At 37.5% G+C, this 21,056-nt stretch overlaps 1 protein-coding gene across 11 annotated transcripts in view; it reads right to left on the bottom strand.

Moving 5' to 3' along the window:
- Positions 1–1,679: 1,679 nt before the first annotated feature.
- The window catches only part of PPP6R3 (protein phosphatase 6, regulatory subunit 3), a 56,739-nt gene continuing 37,362 nt past the window's right edge, over positions 1,680–21,056 (bottom strand). For 6 of the 11 annotated variants that reach the window (XM_014957546.1, XM_014957541.1, XM_014957543.1 and 3 more), the window contains 10 exons: positions 19,094–19,191; positions 16,989–17,043; positions 16,155–16,285; positions 14,770–14,888; positions 13,185–13,338; positions 11,675–11,781; positions 10,628–10,778; positions 7,710–7,727; positions 7,264–7,386; positions 3,149–3,629 (listed from right to left, as the gene is read on the bottom strand). In XM_014957546.1, coding sequence (XP_014813032.1) covers positions 3,578–3,629; positions 7,264–7,386; positions 7,710–7,727; positions 10,628–10,778; positions 11,675–11,781; positions 13,185–13,338; positions 14,770–14,888; positions 16,155–16,285; positions 16,989–17,043; positions 19,094–19,191 — 1,008 coding nt within the window. In that variant the 3' untranslated portion in view covers positions 3,149–3,577. Of the gene's footprint in view, positions 3,630–7,263; positions 7,387–7,709; positions 7,728–10,627; positions 10,779–11,674; positions 11,782–13,184; positions 13,339–14,769; positions 14,889–16,154; positions 16,286–16,988; positions 17,044–19,093; positions 19,192–21,056 lie in introns of all 11 variants that reach the window. The other 5 variants (XM_014957549.1, XM_014957544.1, XM_014957550.1 and 2 more) reach the window with 5 other exon arrangements.

Raw genomic sequence — 21,056 nt, 5'->3', positions numbered from 1 at the left:
ATAATGAAAACTGAAGCACTCATCCTACACTGAAGAAAGTCAGAAGTGATTGCTTAAGTATATTAATACAGCCATCAGTTATATACAATAAATACTGTGTAAGACACATCAGAAAACAAAACTATCTCCAAGGAGATTAGAGCTAATTTGAACAGGAAGATTACTTTATAACGAATGGTAGCAACAACCTGATTCATCTTCCTCACAAGTTTTTCCAACTCCTCAGTGGGTTTCAGACAAGGAATGTGTCACAGTAAGTTTCCACAGGAGTATGCAGATGGCAGTACACACCCCACTGCTTTCAAGAGGTAGATACGAGGCTGAACAGAGGCAAGAAGGCAGGTTTCACCCCAGAGCGTGGTCACACTGGGCTGTGCTTACAATGAGATTGTTTCTACTTTCCTGTTGTTTTAGGGACAACTTGTCAACTCACTGAACAAGAGGAATGCTTGCTTAATAATAAATGTTAGTCAAGATGACATCTTACACTTCGACTTAAATGGAATAATCTTGCTATAAAATATGTAAGCTTACACTTAAAAAAATGGTTTAACTGGTCAAGAAGGCATGATTCATCCACTCTGGCAGGTAACAGAGTTTGAAGAGGCAATGAGCTATTGCACAGATTGCCAGTGTAGCCCTTCTGCAACACACTCTTGCTCTAGTAGAAATCCTTTACCAGAGAAGTCCTGAGGCTTAAAACCATTGCCCTTTGATATCCACTGACCACTATTCCTCAGTTTCAAGTGACTGAGTCTCCAGCCATTTCAAGGAGCATTGTGAAACGTAGCAAAGCATGTAGCAGGACGAGCCATTCAAACCAAGCGCATTTCATTCTAACTGCTGCTAAATACACTGTCAAATCTGTACAAAGCTTTTAGACTTTAGTCCATCTCACAAATGCATTAAAGTACCTTTTAATAAAGGCGACTCAAAGTCCATTGCATACAAGTCAAACTTAATTAAATAGGCTAGGTAACACAGGCATTCAGAAGAACTCTTCAAGTACGTTCAGACCTTCGTAAGCCTATGTGAGCAGCATAAAGCATTGGTAGAAGACAGCAAAAGGGGTGTGTGTGTGGGTGTGTGCGTGTGTACGTGCACACACCACCATGCACCCTCCTGAAAACACAACTCCAAAGCTTTCCCTTTAAGTTGAGGATTCCTCACACAAGTAACAGTGGATAAAACACACCCTACGCCGCCTCAGAACAAGTTCACACTACCTCCAATCTAGGTTAAATCCCAGGTTTAACTCATTTCCCACACAAGCTGTTAAAACCAACACTAAATGCAATAGTAAGGTAAAACTCCTCAATACCACTGGAATCAGCATCAGGTAAAACAACCTTTAATTAGAAGGCAAACCACACTGAAGGGTCAATTTCACTCACCACCACTTCTCACACCTCCACTCAATTGATATTATCTCTCAGGAACACAGAGAAGAGGGACAAAACACTTTCCTTTTTCAATTCTGAGCTTAGTATGAACGGGACACTGGACTGATACCGACAGTTCATTACCAGAAGGAAGGACAAGCATACTAGAAGACTGCTGAACTGCAGGCAACAGGGCAGAAACACAGTTTCAACTAATTTGCTATCTCTATTTCCTTCACTTTTCATGGTTATGTAGCATGTTAATTCAATTTGTTAGCAAGGGACAAATAGCTCCACTGGAAAGGACAAAAGTTTTATTTCTTATAAGCATCAAAATTATGTAAGCCAACACACTGCCCTCTTGTATTTGGATTTTCTACTCGGATTGCAATTCCTGTGTTGAAGTGCATGGTTTTGTTTCCGAAACTGCTTGTTCAGTAACAGATCAGAAAGTGATAAAAAGACAGCTGCCAACCTTAAAGCTAATATACAAAACATTTTTGGTCAAGCTGATCTAGAAGTAATTCTGAACTGAAGAAGAAACAACTTAGAAAATGACTGGATTCCATTATTTATAAGGTAAATATTCTTTTTATATATGTATATTATGTATAAAGAGCAACCATAGTTACCGATTTCACCAATGCTACTTGTTTTTTCCCCCCCACCATTTTCACACAACCGATCAGTTTGTCACAGTTCGCAACGACAACTGCCACTGAAATTTGCTGCAGAAAATGCAAGAGAGGAAGCAATAAGGGTAATGCCATTATACATATGTGTTTGTTTTTTTATTTCTGTATGCAATGTAATGTTTAGGCACGTTGCTTGGGATGCCTTCTAAAATAAAACATTGGCCATTGTTTAGAGTATCCTTTTGGCTTTAAATACTGGTCAGGAAAACAAATGATGTAAAAAATAAATGAATATAACTATTACAGAAACAAAAATGGATTTGCATCTAAAAGTGCAGGAGGTGAAGTACTTTAACCCTTTCACCAGACAATGTGGCAATATACAGTATATTGCTTCTGTTTGTTTGAGAAGGCTGTTGGAATTTTACACTGACATAGAAAATTATAAATTACACAGAATTAGTTTTCATAATCACTATATATACACAAACCAGCTGTGAAAAAACTGGTTTAGAACATACAAATGAAAGCCTCACACAGATCAGTACAGTGAAAGTAACAATCAACATGCTCTGCTGCCAAAATTTGTATTAAAAACACTATATACTTTTAAAATGCATGTACTGTAATCATATTAGCAGCACAGGCATTTCATTTACTTGACTTGTCTAAGGATTATAGCGTTTAAAATACGCAGATTGTTCTGAAATGTTCCATTGTATAATGCTTGGTATTAAACTAAATCTTGGTGAATGGGTTAAAAGGCAGGTGAATCACTTAAACACAACAAGCCATGTGCACTTCAAATATTCTAGTGTTTCACCTGTAAGGTATTGTTTCAAGCAAACAAGACTTAACAGAACATATGGCTTTACAGTAACATCAATTTGTCAACTAAGTTGTAGCAATAAATACTTAAAATCTCTACCAATAGACTTACATTTTTGATCTGTTTTAAACAATACAGAAAACAATTACCAATTTAAAAACCTGTTGTAAAATGCTGAACACCAAAAAATTCTTATTTAAATCACTTTTTGTAAGCTAAAACAACCAAAATAACATTTATAGGGCATTTCAGTTTCAGAAGAAACATGAATTCATTTTTTTTCTTCTCTTTTTACAAGGTGAAAAATGTATGAAAACTGCTAAATACTTTGGTCACACTAATAGTCAAATAGTTATGTCTCAAATACATTAGATTTGTGTATTCACTTTTTTATAAAACTATTCTTACAGCCATTTTAACTATAGTAACACTACTGTCATCATTACATGGGTAGCAGGATCTTATTTCACAGGCCACCCATTATTTAGAACAATACAATATAAACATACGCAAAAATTATTGGTATTTCTCAATGTGCAATATTTTTACACTTATGAATTTCTGTACAATGTCTTAAAATCTAGAATATAAATGTTGCTGGTCCTGATCCCTTGCGAAATTAGTGCAGCAGTGACTGGCTTCAACAGGGTCTAGATGAAATCCTCAAGAAACACTCGAACACCTGGATATATCAGTTCATTTTCTTCAGCCAAGGCAGTAGACATCACACATCATACAGGGCCATTAACAGACGCCTCTCCTAAATGGGTGTGTTGATCAGTCCTAAGAGGCCAAAAAAAGATGTAAGTATACAAGAAACACTTGTCCAAATCAAATTTGGGAATCAAAAGATCCCAAAACCAGCCACCAAACCAAAAAAATCCCACCACACACATCCAACCCCAAAACCGACAACCCCAGATCATGTGTAGCATGTGTAGTTGAAGAGAAGAAGTGCTAGCTAATAACAAGCTCATCCCATTTATTTTCTGGAGTCCAGCATTTCTGGAGTCCTTATTGCCTAATTAAGCACAGCACTTTAATTAACTGAGCACACCATTCAAGAGTGTTTGATCTTTATTAACTGAGGTACTAAGTGATCTCCAGAGATGCACTATCTCCCCAAGAGAATCACTAATAAAAAGCACCTTTCTGATACTTCTCCAAATCTTATCACAAGGCAAAGTGGTAAATACCAGAGTATTTAAGGTTGCATTTGAAAGTGAGCCACTAAGACACAACAGGAAAAACAACAGTATCTTAAAAAAAAAACCCAAACAACAAACAACCTGCTTTAGTTGCTAATCTAATCTACAAACTGTCACTTCACAAATACTTTGAATGTCAGTCCATTAGCATGAAAATATCAGGAAGTAAGGACGAAAATAAGGAGCAAACCTGCAAAAGTGGAAACAATGACAGTATACGCATTTCTAGATAAGAAGTTCAGTATAAATGGGGGCTCAATTGCTCTGGACTAACACAAATAAAAGGATCAAATCAGTAGTGCATGAGAACATTAAGAACTGCAAGCAAAAGAGGCAAAAATCTCAACTTCCAATCAGTGCAAATCTACTGAATACATTCGAAGTTTTCCTTAAAGAATATAAATACCACTTGGAACTACATATGAGAAAAGTTACCTGTAACTCCTGTTCTCTGATGGTGTACATCACAGAGAAGCCACTCTTGGGTCCGTGCTCTACATGCACATGACCAGCAGGAGTCCCCTAGCTAAGTCTTTGGCTGCTAAGCTATAAAAACACTTTTTAAAAAAATATGTACATATTAGAAAAAAGACAGACAGCACTAGACAAAAGTAAACACTTTCGTTAAAGAAACCTGGAAGGTAAGAAACAAGTGCTTGCATGGACAGGAATGATCAGTCTGACAGTCCACACAGCAGTAAGTCACTTGTTAACTGGAGAAAAAGTCCATGACAGAACAGGGCTCCTAGCAGATTACTACTGCTGGCCACCAGCCAAAGACCTACCTAGGGGACTCCTCCCACTAGTCATACATGCATGGAGCCCCAAAAGCACAATTAGGTTTATCTTGACATTTATACTGCGCTTATATGAGGATCTGCTGTGACAGTCACCTTTAGAGAAAGTACTGAGCCTCAATGAAGCCAGCTGGATTCAAAGAAAGGGGTTCCTCGAGACTTCCTGCAACTGAAAAGCACTCCAAACTGCTAGCTCTGAGAGCCCTCTGTTGGTTCAGACAGACATCTATACTCAAAAGGCAAACCTAGTATCCAAAGACTTCTTCCCCACAATTTATGCTTATCAGCACTAGAAATGTTGTCTTGATAAAAACAGTACCTCCAAAAAAGAAGAGGCTGTGAAAGACACTTTCTGTGTTTCCCACTTTAACGTAATATACACAGTTGGTTTTGGTTTTTTTTTTTTAGAATCCACTTCTTGATTAAATTTCTGGAATTTATGCAGAGTATAAAGTTCTGGTTTACAGGAAAGGCAGCAGTGTTTGAATGTAACACTCAGTACCATAGAGGTAAGACATTCTAGCTCATAAACAGCTCTAAAAAATAGAATCTAAATTTGTCAAACATGCTTGCATCTTTCTTAGCCTTCATACAGTATAATCAGAACATGCAGTAGAGTTCTGTGGTGCATCTAGAGCTATACTCTAAATCTTTGCTAACCAAAGCATTTCAATTTTGTCTTTACTACAAAACAAGATATATAAGAATGTCCAAAGTCTTAGAAGTGATTACTTCTTTCACTGGATTTGTGTGAGAAATATGTTTCTTTAATAATAGTTCAAAACCTATGGAAGTCAAGAAACACAACAGCTTTTAAACTGTTAAAGCACCTAGATAAATACAGATTCAGAAAAATACATGTGACCATACATATAACTCTGATTTTCAGAATCATACCCTGCTTATACAAGGCAGAAGTGACTCCTGGAATTACTTTTAATTAAGCAAAATCCTCTCTCCCTTCAGAAAATGCTCCCAATTCAGAACACCCTCAACTCCCCAACAAGAAGGCAGCATGCACAGCTCTGACTCCCCAGCCCTGCACTGGAGGAAGAGGAGGAGATCCCATGGATTACTCAGGGTTTAGTAATTACAAATTTAGATTTTCCTGTTACAAGGGTTTTCTTTGAGACAGCACAGTTCCTCTGGGCAACTTTGAATTACATCTAAAATAAGAAAGGGCAACATACTACCCTTTGCTTTTACATTGAGAATCAAGATGGATTGTACCTGATGTTTAACAATCCATTTATTCTGCTAGGAAACCAGTAAAGCCTTTCCTAGATACCAATTTTAAAATATTTATGAATACTTAAGTTCCAGAGCAAGGTCTCAACTCAATACTCCCTTCAAGGACAGAAATCTTCTGACCTACTTTAAACTCTTGATTGTTTTAGGCTTTTATGATAAAGATGAATCCTGCTGTGACAGAAGTCTAGAAACCAGCTCAGATACGAAATATCTGCATTAAGCATTTCTAACATTTGGTGATCAATGTCACCAATGATTTTGGTGAAGCCATACTAGACTCATGTTGCTTGTGTACGTTTCCATACCATTGTAACTTGGGAGGCAAAAAAAACCCCAAATAAGTACTTCAACAGGAAATGAAGCATAAGAAATACTGTCAAATGCCTTTTTTTTTTTTTGAGAAATCAGTACTACCTGACAATTTAAGAGAAACAAATTTATGCAAGAGGCAAGAGCAGCTTTCTCTGTTTGGTGGTGGTCCCCTCAGAATTGTATCTTGAATTACTATTCTCCAAGACTGCAGTAGTAGCCAAGCTGCCAAAGAAAAATGTCTTCTTTTCTTTCCTCCAATAAGTATGCTGAGCAATCCAGGCTGCTCCATATTTCAGGCAAGTTTTATTTGAAACAAATTATTTATGCACTTTGAAAAATCTTCTCCAAATCTGCAAGCATTCAGATTAATACCTGGGTGCAAATAATAACCAATTCAAAATCAAACAAGCATGACTTAAGGCACCATTTCCTTTCCATACAACTGCACTACTGGACTCCCCCCAAACCGTTCTGCAGTATAGAATACGGAATAAAAAAAAAGGTAGACCTAACTTAGGTAAATTTCCAGGATAAAGTCAAACTTATTCCCCTAACATTTTTTTTAAATCATTCACTATTCTAACTTGATATCACAAAACAGAATGGGGATATTTACAATAGCCTGCAAGACAAGTAGTACAAGGCAAATGTATTTTTGACAACTCAAGAGTCTTAACAAGAAATGCAACTTGTAAGAATTTTATAAAATAGATGCAAGCACGTGTTTAGATTATGCTAAACTCAAAGCTGATAATTAACAGGAATTCATTAATCTTTATAGATCAATCCTATTAGAATAACATGCAAACTGCTATTTAGAGGACTGAAAGCATCCTTGATTGCAGTTACCTCTGTTCAGGACTGCTGTTAGTAGGCTGCAGAGCTGAAGGAGCCTCTTCTGCAACCTCTGTGTTCTCTTCTACTACATATTTACAAGAAGCATCCTGCGAGGTAGACAATTTTCCTTCCTCACTTAAAAAAAACAAAAGAAAGAAGTTATTTAGTTTTGAATTTTACTTATAGGGTAAATTTCAGGCAACAGGAGAAAACTGGGAGATGGGTCCATATTTCACATGCAAATGGATTTTAAGTTACAATTGCAACATGAAGATCAAGCACATGGCTCTAGACTTTGCAAACACCTAATAATGCACCAGTGTTTACATTCATTAAAATTTGACTGGATAAGAGGGCAGGAAATACAGTGATTACAAATAAGATCAGAAAAGAAATAAGGAATGTGTGAAATGCCTGAAGTGGTAACAATCACAGTCATGATCCTTTACTATACATACCGATAGGATTTCAACACTCTGAAGCCAGAAGTATGCAAAAATGGAAGGAAGAAAGTATAAAAGAAATTCAAGATTCCCTCAGAAATTGGCATAAATAAAGCCTGTCCATGAAACATATCAGCAGAATCATTAACTCATCACTGTCTTTATTAAACTCCTAAATAACTCTACAATGAAATACAGTGTATGGGTTATGCAGTACAAAGACTGTAGCTGAATCTATTTAACTATCTTCCTCTCAGAGACAAAAATCAAACAGAAAAACCAGTACACTCACAGTATATAAAACATTACCGTGTAACTAGGCAGCCTCAAGTCATTAGCTATCAAATACTTGTGTTTTGCCTCTAAATTAAAGCTTTTCTGCCTCTCTATTCCACCCTCTGCCACCTCAATCACATCATTACCAGTGCACTAGAACACAAATTTGACCATATACCTGCAAGAAACAGCTATAAGGTAGTTCTGAAATAGAAACAAACATCAATCTTACACCTCTGTGGCAACAAATCTATTTATGCAAGAAGTCAGAAACACTTCAAAGCCACTCTCATCTGCTGATTATTCTTCATATTCTTAGAGTTCGCCTTTTAACGGATCCTTTAAATTTCAATGAATCCTTCTCTTTCCTCCCCTGCCTCCTTACACCTACAAAGGCTGTAAAAATATTCTTTTGCATTGTAATCTCTCATCAAGACCCATTTTTCCCCATCTGATCTCCCCATCTCATTTGCCTTGATACTCTTAGTATTTGTTCAAAATAAAATACTTATCATCCCCATTAGAACTGGCCGCCTCATTATTTTTTTTTGTTTTTTAAAAAGGGTGAGTCTCTGCTTCTGCTTTTTCTTTCCTTCTCATCCTCCATTTTGAATTAAGTTCAGAAACCACATTTTTGTCTTTTGCTGCTTTCCACAAATTAACTGCTACGTATGTCAAGTGCAAGGTCCTGCACATGAGTCGGGGCAGTCCCACGCACAGATACAGGCTGAGCAGAGAATGGACTGACAGCAGCCCTGAGGTGAAGGGCTTGGGAGTGTTGGTGTGTGCGAACATCAACATGAGCCAGCATATCTGCTTGCAAACCACATCCTGGACTGCATCAAAAGAAATGGGGCCAGCAGGTTGAGGGAGGTGATTCTCCCCCTTTACTCCATTCTTGTGAGTCTCCATCTGGACATTCTTGTGAGACTATCTGGACTACTGCATCCAAATCTGGGCCCCCCATGTAATAACTGCTACGTATGTCAAGTGCAAGGTCCTGCACATGAGTCGGGGCAGTCCCACGCACAGATACAGGCTGAGCAGAGAATGGACTGACAGCAGCCCTGAGGTGAAGGGCTTGGGAGTGTTGGTGTGTGCGAACCTCAACATGAGCCAGCATATGTGCTTGCCAACCACATCCTGGACTGCATCAAAAGAAATGGGGCCAGCAGGTTGAGGGAGGTGATTCTCCCCCTTTACTCCATTCTTGTGAGTCTCCATCTGGACATTCTTGTGAGACTATCTGGACTACTGCATCCAAATCTGGGCCCCCCATGTAAGACCTGTTGGAGCAAGTTCAGAGGAGGGCCACAAAGATGAGAGGGCTGGAGCACCTCTCCTATGCAGACAGACAGAGAGCTAGGATTGTTCAGCCTGGAGAAGAGAAGGCTCTGGGGAGACCATATAGCAACCTGCCAATACCTTAAGGGGCCCTAGCCCTACCTTATGAGAGGGACTCTTTATCAGGAAGTGTAGTGATAGGATGAGGGGTAATGGGTTTAAACTTAAAGAGGGCAGATTTAGATTAGATATTCGGGAGAAATTCTTTACTGTGAGGGTGGTGAGACACTGGGACAGGTTGCCCAGGGAAGTTGTGGCTGCCCCACATCAAGGAAACACTTTCAAGGGAAGTTTTTTTCTGCTGAAACGGACTGGGATTTTTTTGAGCAACTTCCAAGACATATGGAAAATTTCTTTTCAATATTTAAAACTAGAATAGGGACAGATATTACGAAGTTATTCTAAAGAAATTAGAAGAGGGTTGCATGCCAAAATGCTAGTAATACGTTCGTATTTGTCAAGATTGGGGGGAAGGGGGGTGTGCGTGCAGGCAACATACCAGCTTCAATTAATAAAGGCAAAATTATTTTTGCATGTCAGAAACTTTGTACCCTCTGTTTCCCTACATAAAGATTTGATATTAAATAAAAAACACTTGAGCATTAAATCTAAGAGCACAAGATCTTAGTAGACAAGATCAAGTAGATGAAACAGAAAGGTGTTTTATTCCCATAAAAGGATCACACTGTTGATATATGTAATAGGGAATATAATCATACTCTTAAGACAGTTATTCCTGAATCAAACACTTCGTATCAGAAGATACCAAAATTAAGGAGTTTGTTCTTCTGGTTGTTCTAGAATTCTATGTAGCACCTGTAGTCCAGAACAGATTTGACAATCATGGATATCACCAACAGTTATCACCCCAAATGTCTGATAAGTTACTCTCAAGAGCAGTGATCAGCTGGCCTTCAACTTCTGTCCTCCATCCTCCTGGATGAGAGGGATGGAATTTCAATTCAAATCTAAAAGTTCTATGAAAAATTTAAAAGGCTTAGCTTTGACATGCTATTAACTGTATCTTAAAAGAATAATGGTACATAAAAAATGCACAATAATGTGCATCAGGATCAAAAGTTATTGAGTCAGTCTTCCACTATCAAGTTTTAATATCAATGGAGATTATTAAGGAAAGTTATATTTTAGAGCAACTAACCAGAAGTAAAATTTTGAAACAATTACTTTTGAAGAATATTTCTAGTTAAAACCTCAGGAATTATCATTTGCAAAGAACTCTTTTTGATGACATGTAGCATTCCACCATCAGTGCTTTTACAAGGGTGGGAAGGATAACAAACAGATATTCTCACCTTTTGAAAACAGCTGTTTCAGTCTTAGCATCTACAGTAAGGCTCAGTGTCTCCTTCATGCTGCCATTCATTACTGTTTCAGTTACCTTGTCTGTATTTTCTACATCATCCTCTCCATCTGAACTGGCCTCCATAGCAACACTTCCTGGAGCTAGATATACAGAAGTAATTTAGTACATGGCTGGTTATGTTTCCATTTCACGAGCAAGTCTATATGACCAGAATGGTATTTTTGCAGTTTTGTGTACGTCTCAAACTCTTCCTTGCAGAGAAAGTAACCTTTCTGTAACCCTCACAATACACATATATAGAGCATAAGTACTTCTTACAGATGGCTTAGTTTTATTTTGCAAGCCACTCAGTGATTTAGATCGACAATGGTTACTGCAACAGGTTTGTCTGAACAAGACTTTAGTAGGACTATGGTGATGTATAGTCAAATTCTTTACACAAGCTCACAGAGTACAAGTTTGACAGTACATTTCCAAGTACAGACAAGCCTTTGGGAAGTCCATTCTCCCTGGACTTCTCATCTGCGCTTCTTGTTCTGTCTGTTAATGATATATACACAAAACTAGTTAGCACGTGTTTGGCCTTTAACCAGCTCATATATGCAGAAGAGAATTTGTGCATGCATAGTGAAGATAACTTGGAAAGAAACGAGCAGGAAGGGGAAATTTGAACACAGGGAGCATACTGGCCTATAGTCACATAGGAAGAGACTACCACTCTTCTCAGGTGTTAGCTCAGAAACGAAGTGCTAACACAGATGAAGATTCTCTAACAGAACACACTTAGCTTCTTTGTAATCCTTTTCTGTTTCTGTAAAGGCCTGTTAATCATGAAACAGTAACACTAGCTCCTGTTTTAAATAGATTATTTTAAATAGTTTAGGAATTCTTTGACAAGTCATTTTCATTATCTGGCAGAACAGCAGCAGAGGCAGACGAGAAGTCTCTGGAAACCTAAGTTTTAAAGTTCAGGGAGATCTTTCTCAGGTACAACTCTTAAAATCAATGTTTGCATTTCTGAACGCTGTGTACTTACTCTCTAGCTGTGTTGCAAGAGCAGGTACATTTGCACTCAAGGGGTCAACTGGATCTGCGTTTGTTTCCATTTCCACAGGAGAATTACTTCTTAAGGAATCTTTTGAGCTTCAAACAAAGTAAAAAAGCTTTAGAAACATTTCTGAATAGCAGAATGGAGTGTTCTTATAATAGTATTTTTAGTCTTATATCAAAGCTTGGAGGCCTAGAACTCTACTGAAACTGAATGACAGCAAGCTTGTCTGTAGGAGTCTTGGGAAGACATGATAAATAGAAACTTAGCGATGCAAAAATCTACCAGAACTGTGCTGACCGAGTATCTATTTTGTGGTGGGTTCATTTTTAAATGTTTTACTTGGTTTGATTACAAGTAGTAGTGGACATGTCCCTGGTAAGTAAGGCAAACAAGTATCACTGGCTCCTTGCAGTGTTTCCAACATTTTTAACTGACTTTCTAGATGCACTCTTTGCAATTTGAAAGATGGTTCTCTGCTGAGACTGCCCGCACAGTCCTCATTATCCACTACAGACTACTGAATTTCTATATACAGTATGGCTGCAAGTTTTGCATTCTGAAGGAACACTCAAAAGTCAAGATTTGGCCACTTCAAACTCTTCTCACCATTAATAATGTCTTTTCTAGCAACTCCAAGTCTTCATTTTCTAAATCTGTAATTCTGTTATCAACTTACCTGCCTTAAGCATAAACACCGTACTGTTTTATGTATAAAATATGATTAGAAGTATGATACTTTTATATCAGAGCTGTTTAATGCCCAGACAGGCATGTTGTATAGGCATGCTGTATAAAAGGAAGTCTTCTGATTGGAGAAGGGATCAGTTCTTGACTGCTAGCATTTGGCAACTCAAAATTTGTACCTATATGATCAGGTACTAACACCTTCCTTTCTTGGCTTGAACTCTAGTTAAAAAAATAACTGAAGTCTTCTGTGTATCTCAGGCATTCTCAAAATAGTACAGAACTGCTTAAACTAGGTATCTCAGCTGCATAGCCATGCAAGTTTAAAAAAAAAAACACAACAAAACAACCCAACAAACCCACAACAAAAAAAACCCCATAAAACCCTATTTGTTTTACAACATCCATAAACCAGAACCATCATAGATGTTTTATGACCTCCATATTCAACAGTTCCATGTCCAACCCTTGATCGGTTTTCAGTCTACACTAAAAAATAAAAATAAAAAAAAATAATCACAGCCCAAATTCTGGTCTGAGACCAGCAATGAAGGACCCAAATATTCTTTAAATACCCTCAAAAGCAATGACACAATAGGATCCACCCATCCTACAAAAGCCTGCTGCGAGTTAGATCATACAAAGACATACTGTTATAAACCCATGGGGCACTTCAGATACTACACACCTTGTATTCCACCGAAACACTACCAACACAGGCTTGTGGAGATAGACACCCCAAGGAAGCCAAGTAGCAGCTGCCATTACATTCAGTAATGAAGAACCTGCCCTGAATCACTAACATTCTTACCTCAAAGAGGATGTGAACTCTGAAAAGGATGCCCAGCCAGTTTCTTTTGCTGGCATAGGTTCTTCTGTACTCCACACATCAGACCCAACAGAATCCAAATTGGCACCATGTGCAGTCTCCATGGGTACATCAAAGTTAGCTGACCAGTTTGGTGCTGAAAAACCGTCAACAGGTTCATTAGGAACAAATTTAAATAAAGAACATGAGTGCGCATATGCCTAACACACTCATTGTCTATATGTACATTAAAAAGAAAGTCAGCAAAATCCTTTACTAGACTTTAAAGCGCATGCAGAAGAATCCTCTACATACTGTAAAAAAAACAAACAAACCACAAAACAATGAATGCATTCTCTAGAAGGGAAATTCTGCCAGTAAGACAGAATTTTAAAAACAGTAACTCAAGAGTATTCTGGTAGAGATTGATACAGCTTATCTGAAGTTCAAAAACAATAAGCCATACCAGATCACAACTATAGTCCCACTTTATTCTTTAAACTAACACCAACATTTGTTATTTCAAAACTAATTTCTATAATGAAAAAAAAAAGTTTTCATCCCTTTTTCAGTTCCCTATGCACATTTTCCTGAACAGAGAAAATGAGCATGTCAACTTAGGTATGGGCAGTCTCTAAATTTCTCATGCACTAACACCACTGCCAAGTTTCAGAAAAGTGTGAGGCTTTTTACAGCTGAAAATATTTATTGGTATTTTAAATTTTGGAGCAACTGTGACTTAACAGCATCTAATTTAGGATAGGTCAATTCAAAATACTTCGCCTACCCAAGGGAAACATGTTTTTCATTAACACTTACATACAAAAAAACAGGCTGAAAAGGAAGCTCTGACTAGCAATTAGAAATTCCAACCCAGGCAGATATGGGAGGAGACCCACATGGATCAAAACTTGTTTGACACACAGATGCCAACGACACCAATCTGACAAAAGAAAAGAAAACCCTTAACTTTTCCTTCTATTTTAATTTAATTCCTTACAGTCTAGATAAACACAGGGCTTTTACCTACAGATATCGCCATTTTAATTAACGCCAGTTTAGTCTACTGCAATGGACCGTGAACACATTTAAACCAATTATATCAGTTAAGTTTCCCCATAAGATTCTACTGATGTGCATCTTCCATTCACACATGAAACCAGACTACTGCAAATTCACTTCACAGGAAGTTTTTTTAGAAGAGCATTGTTAGATGAAGAGTTGGTCTGAAAGGCTTCCAGTAAAAATAGATTTCAGGTTTGGATATTGACAACCCATTAGTTTTACAGGCATTCAAGATGTAACTGATCACATTTCATCCTTCCCCGTCCGATTCCTCCTCCATCTTTTCCTATTGAAGACTAGAAACATCCATTTTAGAGATACTACATAACTTGACTCAAGACACCTAAGGAACTCAAACTTCCCTACACTTGCATGCTTTGTTGCAAGCAGTCGTTACAGTGGGGAAGACTATTTTACTAAGATAGTTGGAAGAAGTGGTAAACGAGGAAAACTCCTACAAAGTAAGACTGCTAGATCTAACACTTTCCTGTAACTCAAAGTAGCTGGGAGAAAAACTACGTACGTTCACTTAGGTCTACTTCCATTTTGTCCTCTGTATTGGTGTGCGATTCAAACAAGTCTTGTTTTGTTCCATCCTCTTCTTCAGAATCTGTACTTTCTTCACTGTCTGTACTGCCCGAACTTAAAAATACAAAGAGATAGTTCATTTCTGAGAAATTAACTGGAGGTGTGCCCGAACTTAAAAATACAAAGAGATAGTTTACATTCTATGTTTAGTATCAGCCCCTTGGCACAATAAAATACTGGAGAGTTTGCGGCTAAAGAGAATTACAATAGCTATCATTTCTGAGAAATTAACTGGAGGTATAGTTGTTAGCATTCCCCTCATTTCTCTCTCAAAAAACCAAGGTTTAAGGTTTTTCACTTGATTGTGTGAAGAGGCTAACAGCTCTCTCCCTCTCTCGCCCTCCTCCACCTTGCAAGTAGAAGACAAAAATTGGTTTTACTACTGCCACACAAAAGGGAGGAGAAAAGGAAAGTAAGTAATGAGATCTGTGTAGAGAGACTGTTAGTCTATTAGGTCTCTTCACACTATACAAAAGTGCTGAAATACAAAACTTTGTTCGACACCAATCTGTATAAGATATAACTTGATTTATTTTAAAATCTAACAACAGATTTAACAAATCTACTTTAAAATTTCCCCAACTGTATTCCATTCCATCCTCTTTACATACAGACATGTTTTAAACCCTACAGGCATCTCCCCCTTCCCAGTGAGCACAGCTAACACAAAAAGGAAGGTAAGGTGAGAAGGTAAAGATGTCACTGAAACACATCACATTAAGTAACCACGACACCATCAGCAAAACAATTGGTTTTGTACAGAAGGTATTAGCAACACGCATTTCAAATGTTGCAATGGAAGAAGAGATCACATTTGTGATTCAAGCCACAAGAAGGTCAGACAAGCCAGGACTACTCTGGGTCAAAATTCAGTAGATATCAAGAGAGGCTACACAGCCCTGAGAGTTTTGGGGATCAGGTGCTCCTTCCCCTCAATGCAGCTTCCTATGCAGCTTTGTCCATAACCACATTGGTACTGTAGAGAGGACAGCAAGGTCTACAGAGATGTGGAACTAGACCGCCTTGTACAAGGCAAGAATAGCTGAGCAGGTTTAAAAGCAGAGGGAAAGAATAAACAGCAAGAAAAAAAAAAGAAGCCACAAAAGCTGAAGCAGATGAAGAGGTGAGTAGGCAGGGCAGCTGTTGCCATCTTCTGCAAATTACAGCTAGAAGACAAGACACCAGAGCTATTCCCCTACTCATTTCTCCACAGAATAGAAATATCTAGTTACGCCTGTGCTAAGTCAGTGTGAACCAAAAGACATGTTCAGTATGGAGGGCTCACTATACTGCTTGTTGGATGAAAAACACGTTTCTTACCTAGAACGCCTCTGGGACTCTGGTGTAAATGCAATATGTTTTTCTTCCCAAATGTCTTCTTCATCAGAGCCACCATCATCAAACTGCTGTATCCGCTCCTTACAGCATGCCTCAAACAAGGCTATATTGCCCTAAATACACCAAAAGTATAAAATCTGTATTTATGACTAATCATTCTACTTGCATTAGTAAACATTTTGAAAGTGTATGACTACTATGAAGAGAATCTTAAAGTAGTGGGGAGAAAAAAAATTCTCTAAGAGCAGCAGAAAACCAGAATTTCTTAACAACTTAAAAGCTTGCCAAGAAAATACTCAGTGGTGCTTGTTTTACTCAGCTACTAACAAGTCGAGTGGACCATCAAAGAACAGCTAGGAGTTTCCACCCTGGTTAGGAATGATATGCAGGAGTGACATTAAAGAGCTTTTCAGATAACCAGACCACCAAGAACTCCAGCTTTATTTTCTATAGTAGGGTTCATTTCAGCTCAACCCACAAATAATACCTAGTCCTTACTTCTCTGTCACCACAGTCTCACTGGGTGACTGAAATAGCTTCTACCCATAAAACACAAGTGTGCAATATGCACAAATCAGATCCGAGCATGTTCTTGAACCTGGCCATACAAATTAGCAGCAGTTCTTTTTAATACTGATCACAAAGAACAACAGTTTTTCCAATTAGAAAAATCTCATTATACAGGAACAAGGTAGGGTAGTATTTTCCAAAGATTACACATCAAAGGAGTAGATATAACCACCACTACCAAAACTCTAAGGTTGCACCAAAGTTTAAAAGAGTAATTCTTCTGACAGTACAGGAACATTTACTTACACTTTCATTCGTATTGAGGGTAAAGTTGATGTCTGAGACCCGATCAAAAGAAACACTAAAAAAAAGCAGATGTATGCAATAAAACAAGATGTATTCTGACATGAAGACATTTCATTTCTCTTAGGTTTCATACTTTCCAATAATCTAAAAATACAAGACTAAAGACAAAGTAGCTTCTAACATAAAAGTCAAATTCCACATTGATGAGGCTTGGCGTTCCTGTGATTTTTCTGTGAAACTTTTTAAACAAAAATACAAAACAATGTCATCTCTACCCTATAGTTAGTTGTGAAGATGCAACAAGCCTAAGCCAGCATAACTGAAACAATATATGCAAATCTCAAATGATGTACTGTTATGTGCTGGAAAAAAAAGTAGGCCTAAAGAATGCCTAATCTGACTATGGACTAACATTATACAGCTCAAAATTCTGACAAGATCCAAGTTCACAATTCTTACACCTTCTAGCTGATTTCACCACTTTATAGAAGGACCTTCTCAACAAGAATAGAGAAAGTGAAAGATGTAGTATCAATTTCTGTTTCCTAAAAAAAAAAAATAATCTCTATTTTTTTAACAGATTACTGAAGTTTTTTTCCAAACCAAACACTAAATATTTATTAGGCTTTACATATCTTCAGATATAAAGCTACTGAGCAGTTTCACTAAGTAATTACAAACACATCAGACTGAAAATAGCATTACTCAAACTAAATCTCTAGAGGAAGCAAAAAGAAAGAAGGAAAAGATGGGAAATACTACCAGACTCAGAGAGTCTATTTTTTTTCTCTAGCCACATATAACAATGCATTCAGCAGAGCAAGTCCTACTCTTCCTCTAATCCTCACTGCATTACAAAGTAAGGAAAAAAGTGGTCTACAGAAACACAAATTTTAAATGTGATTGATTTACTGTGCAAGTTACCATCTGAATTATTGTAGAACAGTAAGTAGGCAATTTAAACTGTAATTTATTCTTGTACAAAAGGCATAACTTTAACTTTATCTATGTCTTAATTCAACTCATATCATCCGTATACCTATCACAATTCTGAAGAGATTTGCTCACAAAAGCAGTCATCTTCTTTCCACCAAGACCATGCACTACCAAAGGCATGATCTTAAAGGAATTCCAACTCCTATACTGGCCAAAATCCATTTGCTTCTAGTTAGAGTATCCTAAATTACTTCCTCTCCCATCATATCTTAATCTATCATCTCAGCAGGTTACGTAGTGTAAAAAGGCAGCAATGCTTCTTAGATGGCACATGCTTCAGTCAACCATCACTTACTAAACATGTTTTGCAGAGGCACACTCATGTTTTACCCTTCTAGAAACCACCTTCAAGTAATGCTTTTTACTCTTATCTGCATGTACTTGCATCCCAAGCCATGAATTCTTACCAAAAAAAAATCAAGAACAAGTCTATTTTCAGCAAGAATCCCCCTTATTTCCCTTTCCCATCATGGTATCAAGTTTACTTAGAACTGAAGAAAGAGATCATTTTTTGTTTCGGCTGGGATTTTTTTGTTTGGTTGTTTTTTTTCACCTGACCAAGACTGTTCTTATTTCCTCATCACTTACCCTATTTGTAGAAATGAGTCTTAACTACCTTGACAAAAAAGGTCTATTTACAATGCCTTTCCTTACTGCCTCCTACGCTCACAGATGTGCTGTTCCTATCATCTCTTCATCTCTTCCAGGAAAACTTAAAAGTAGTGTTATTCATGTGGTCTGGTACACAGATCCAGCAAAGAACTAAAAAAAAATAATCACTTTGAGGCACAAAGTGAAAGTGCCCCCAACAACGCCAAGTCATTGGACAGACATAGCTTTCAAAAGCAGAGATAGTTATTTATCCACAAGCACTGTGTTCTCATGTTGGCACAACCACGACAACAGAAATGGAAGATAAGCTGTTGCTCTCCTCTAACCTGTTCAAGGAGGCTTCTATCAATGCACACAGATAATACAAAAAGACAGGACTGACTGGCAACTGCCTCACATCAGTAAAGGCTTGCATTTATCATCAGCGAAACCACAGCCAAATACACAATAAGAAACTCCCGAGACTATAGTCAAAGCCAGTGTAACGTTATACTCACTTGCCGATGTCATCTTGATCAGCAAACTTCTCATCGTTGAAGCCAAACTGGTCAATAAAATTGGACGTCATTTGTTGCATCTGATAATCAGAAAAGGCCTGGCAACCCCAGGACCAACGACAGTGATATAATGATTCTAATAATACTCTAAATCCTACTTGCCCACTTTGCTCCATAGAAATAAAAGTCTCTCTAATATAACCATTAAGACAAATCCTTTTCCTGTCCTTTACCTTTGAATTTTAAATGGTAACACTAAGTACATACCTAGTTACATTTACTGACTGGAAAGCCAGTCTAATAGCAGCTCTCAGTAAGGAAGTGAAATCTCCAGTTTAACCACGTGCTAATTAGCACCTTTCCAAATGCACCCCAGACAGGGAAAAGACACCAGGTATTAGATAAAAGAAAAGGCTCTTTGTTCAAAACAGCATGAAGCTATGAATGGTAAGAACCAGAAAAGTACAAGATATATAAATCCTAAAGCACAATTGCGTATTTATCATGTAGTTATCACTAGAAATATCAGTCTCGGGCACATACACCAGCAGCATCTATTCAACATCTAGGAGGAAACTATTGCACATTTTACATCTCGATGCAGTGCCACTGACTCAACTGGGCTTTTTTTTTTTTTAAAGATGCCAGTGTCAACTGTGAACAGGTGGGTATATACATATCTGAGCATTTTCTCCTATATTTAACAATAGTTTTGTCCCTTATTTCCCAGGACTATAGTTAAATTATCACACAATCTCTAGGGATTTTTAATAGTGTTATTGTCATGTATAAAGTCCAGGAAATACTGTTGTCACATCAACTCTCTTGGTTTCCTGCCCAGGTAGCCAAGAAACAACAGTATACAGCAAAACTTTTGAAAAAGGTGGTAAAGCTGAACAAAGTGAATATGGAAATAAAACAATAGAAAGGTCACAAAAAAGCAAGTTTGCATTAAGGCATTATGAAAACTGGAGGAAAAAGAACAGAGATATAGAAGGGCGAGGTATTGAGCAAGACAGTACCAGAACTGGGTCTGAAAAATGTTCAGGGTCATTATGCTAAGTCAGGCCATAGCAAGAACTCTGTTACATTTTGATCCTAAGATTTAAAAATCTGATAGTTCTGAAAGACTTCAGGATTTGATACTAACACAATTAGTATATCAACATTACATAGGTAGACAATCAATTACTGACTGTCCTCCCTATAAAGTAACTGCTCTGCTTTACTCTGGTTACTGAGTTCTCCTTTCCTGTAAAGTATTTTCACTATTATGGATATTAAAAAGTACATGTCACTGAAAGACATTAGTGGATTACCTCCACAGGAAGAAAAAGCCCAAAGAAATTAAACACACTTTTTCTGTTTTACAGAAGGTACAACCATTAAGAACATCTTATCACTACATCAAAATTGTCTAAAAGAAGTATGTAAAATGCAGTTATAAATAGCTAGTGTATCTTAGACCCTAGACAGTTCTATTCCATTCTCTAATATATTTTCAGGATACTTTGAAGACAAAATGTGGTACTAAGCTGGTGGAGAACACAACAATAAAGCCATCCTGGAGTAAAAGTTTCCAGAGCCACAGCAAGATAGCATGTTAAATGCTGCTTGCATGAGAAACCTTACAACCCAGAACTAGGTAACGGAACACTTTTTCACTAACATCAGTTTTGAAGTGTTATTCAGAAATTTACATAAAAAGTGTTTCTGAGAAAAGGGGGAGGAGGGGGGAGGGAGGAAAAAGGCTTCCCCTTCTAGAATAAAGGATATTCATTAGAAGAAAACAATATTGAACCAGATTTGGATGTGAAATGTCATAGCAAATGAAATTCTACAGGCAGAAATTAAATTTGACAAAAATAAACCAGAGATGAGTAGGTTCCTTAGTATTTTCCTCTCATGTTCAATTCCTAATGTGCCCACTCAAATTTCAGAATTATACTTTCCGTTTCCTCCT

This window comes from Calidris pugnax, unplaced genomic scaffold (assembly GCF_001431845.1).
Source record: "Calidris pugnax isolate Ruff unplaced genomic scaffold, ASM143184v1 scaffold211, whole genome shotgun sequence".
NCBI lineage: Eukaryota > Metazoa > Chordata > Aves > Charadriiformes > Scolopacidae > Calidris > Calidris pugnax.
This window is presented reverse-complemented; position numbering and strand designations above follow the sequence as displayed.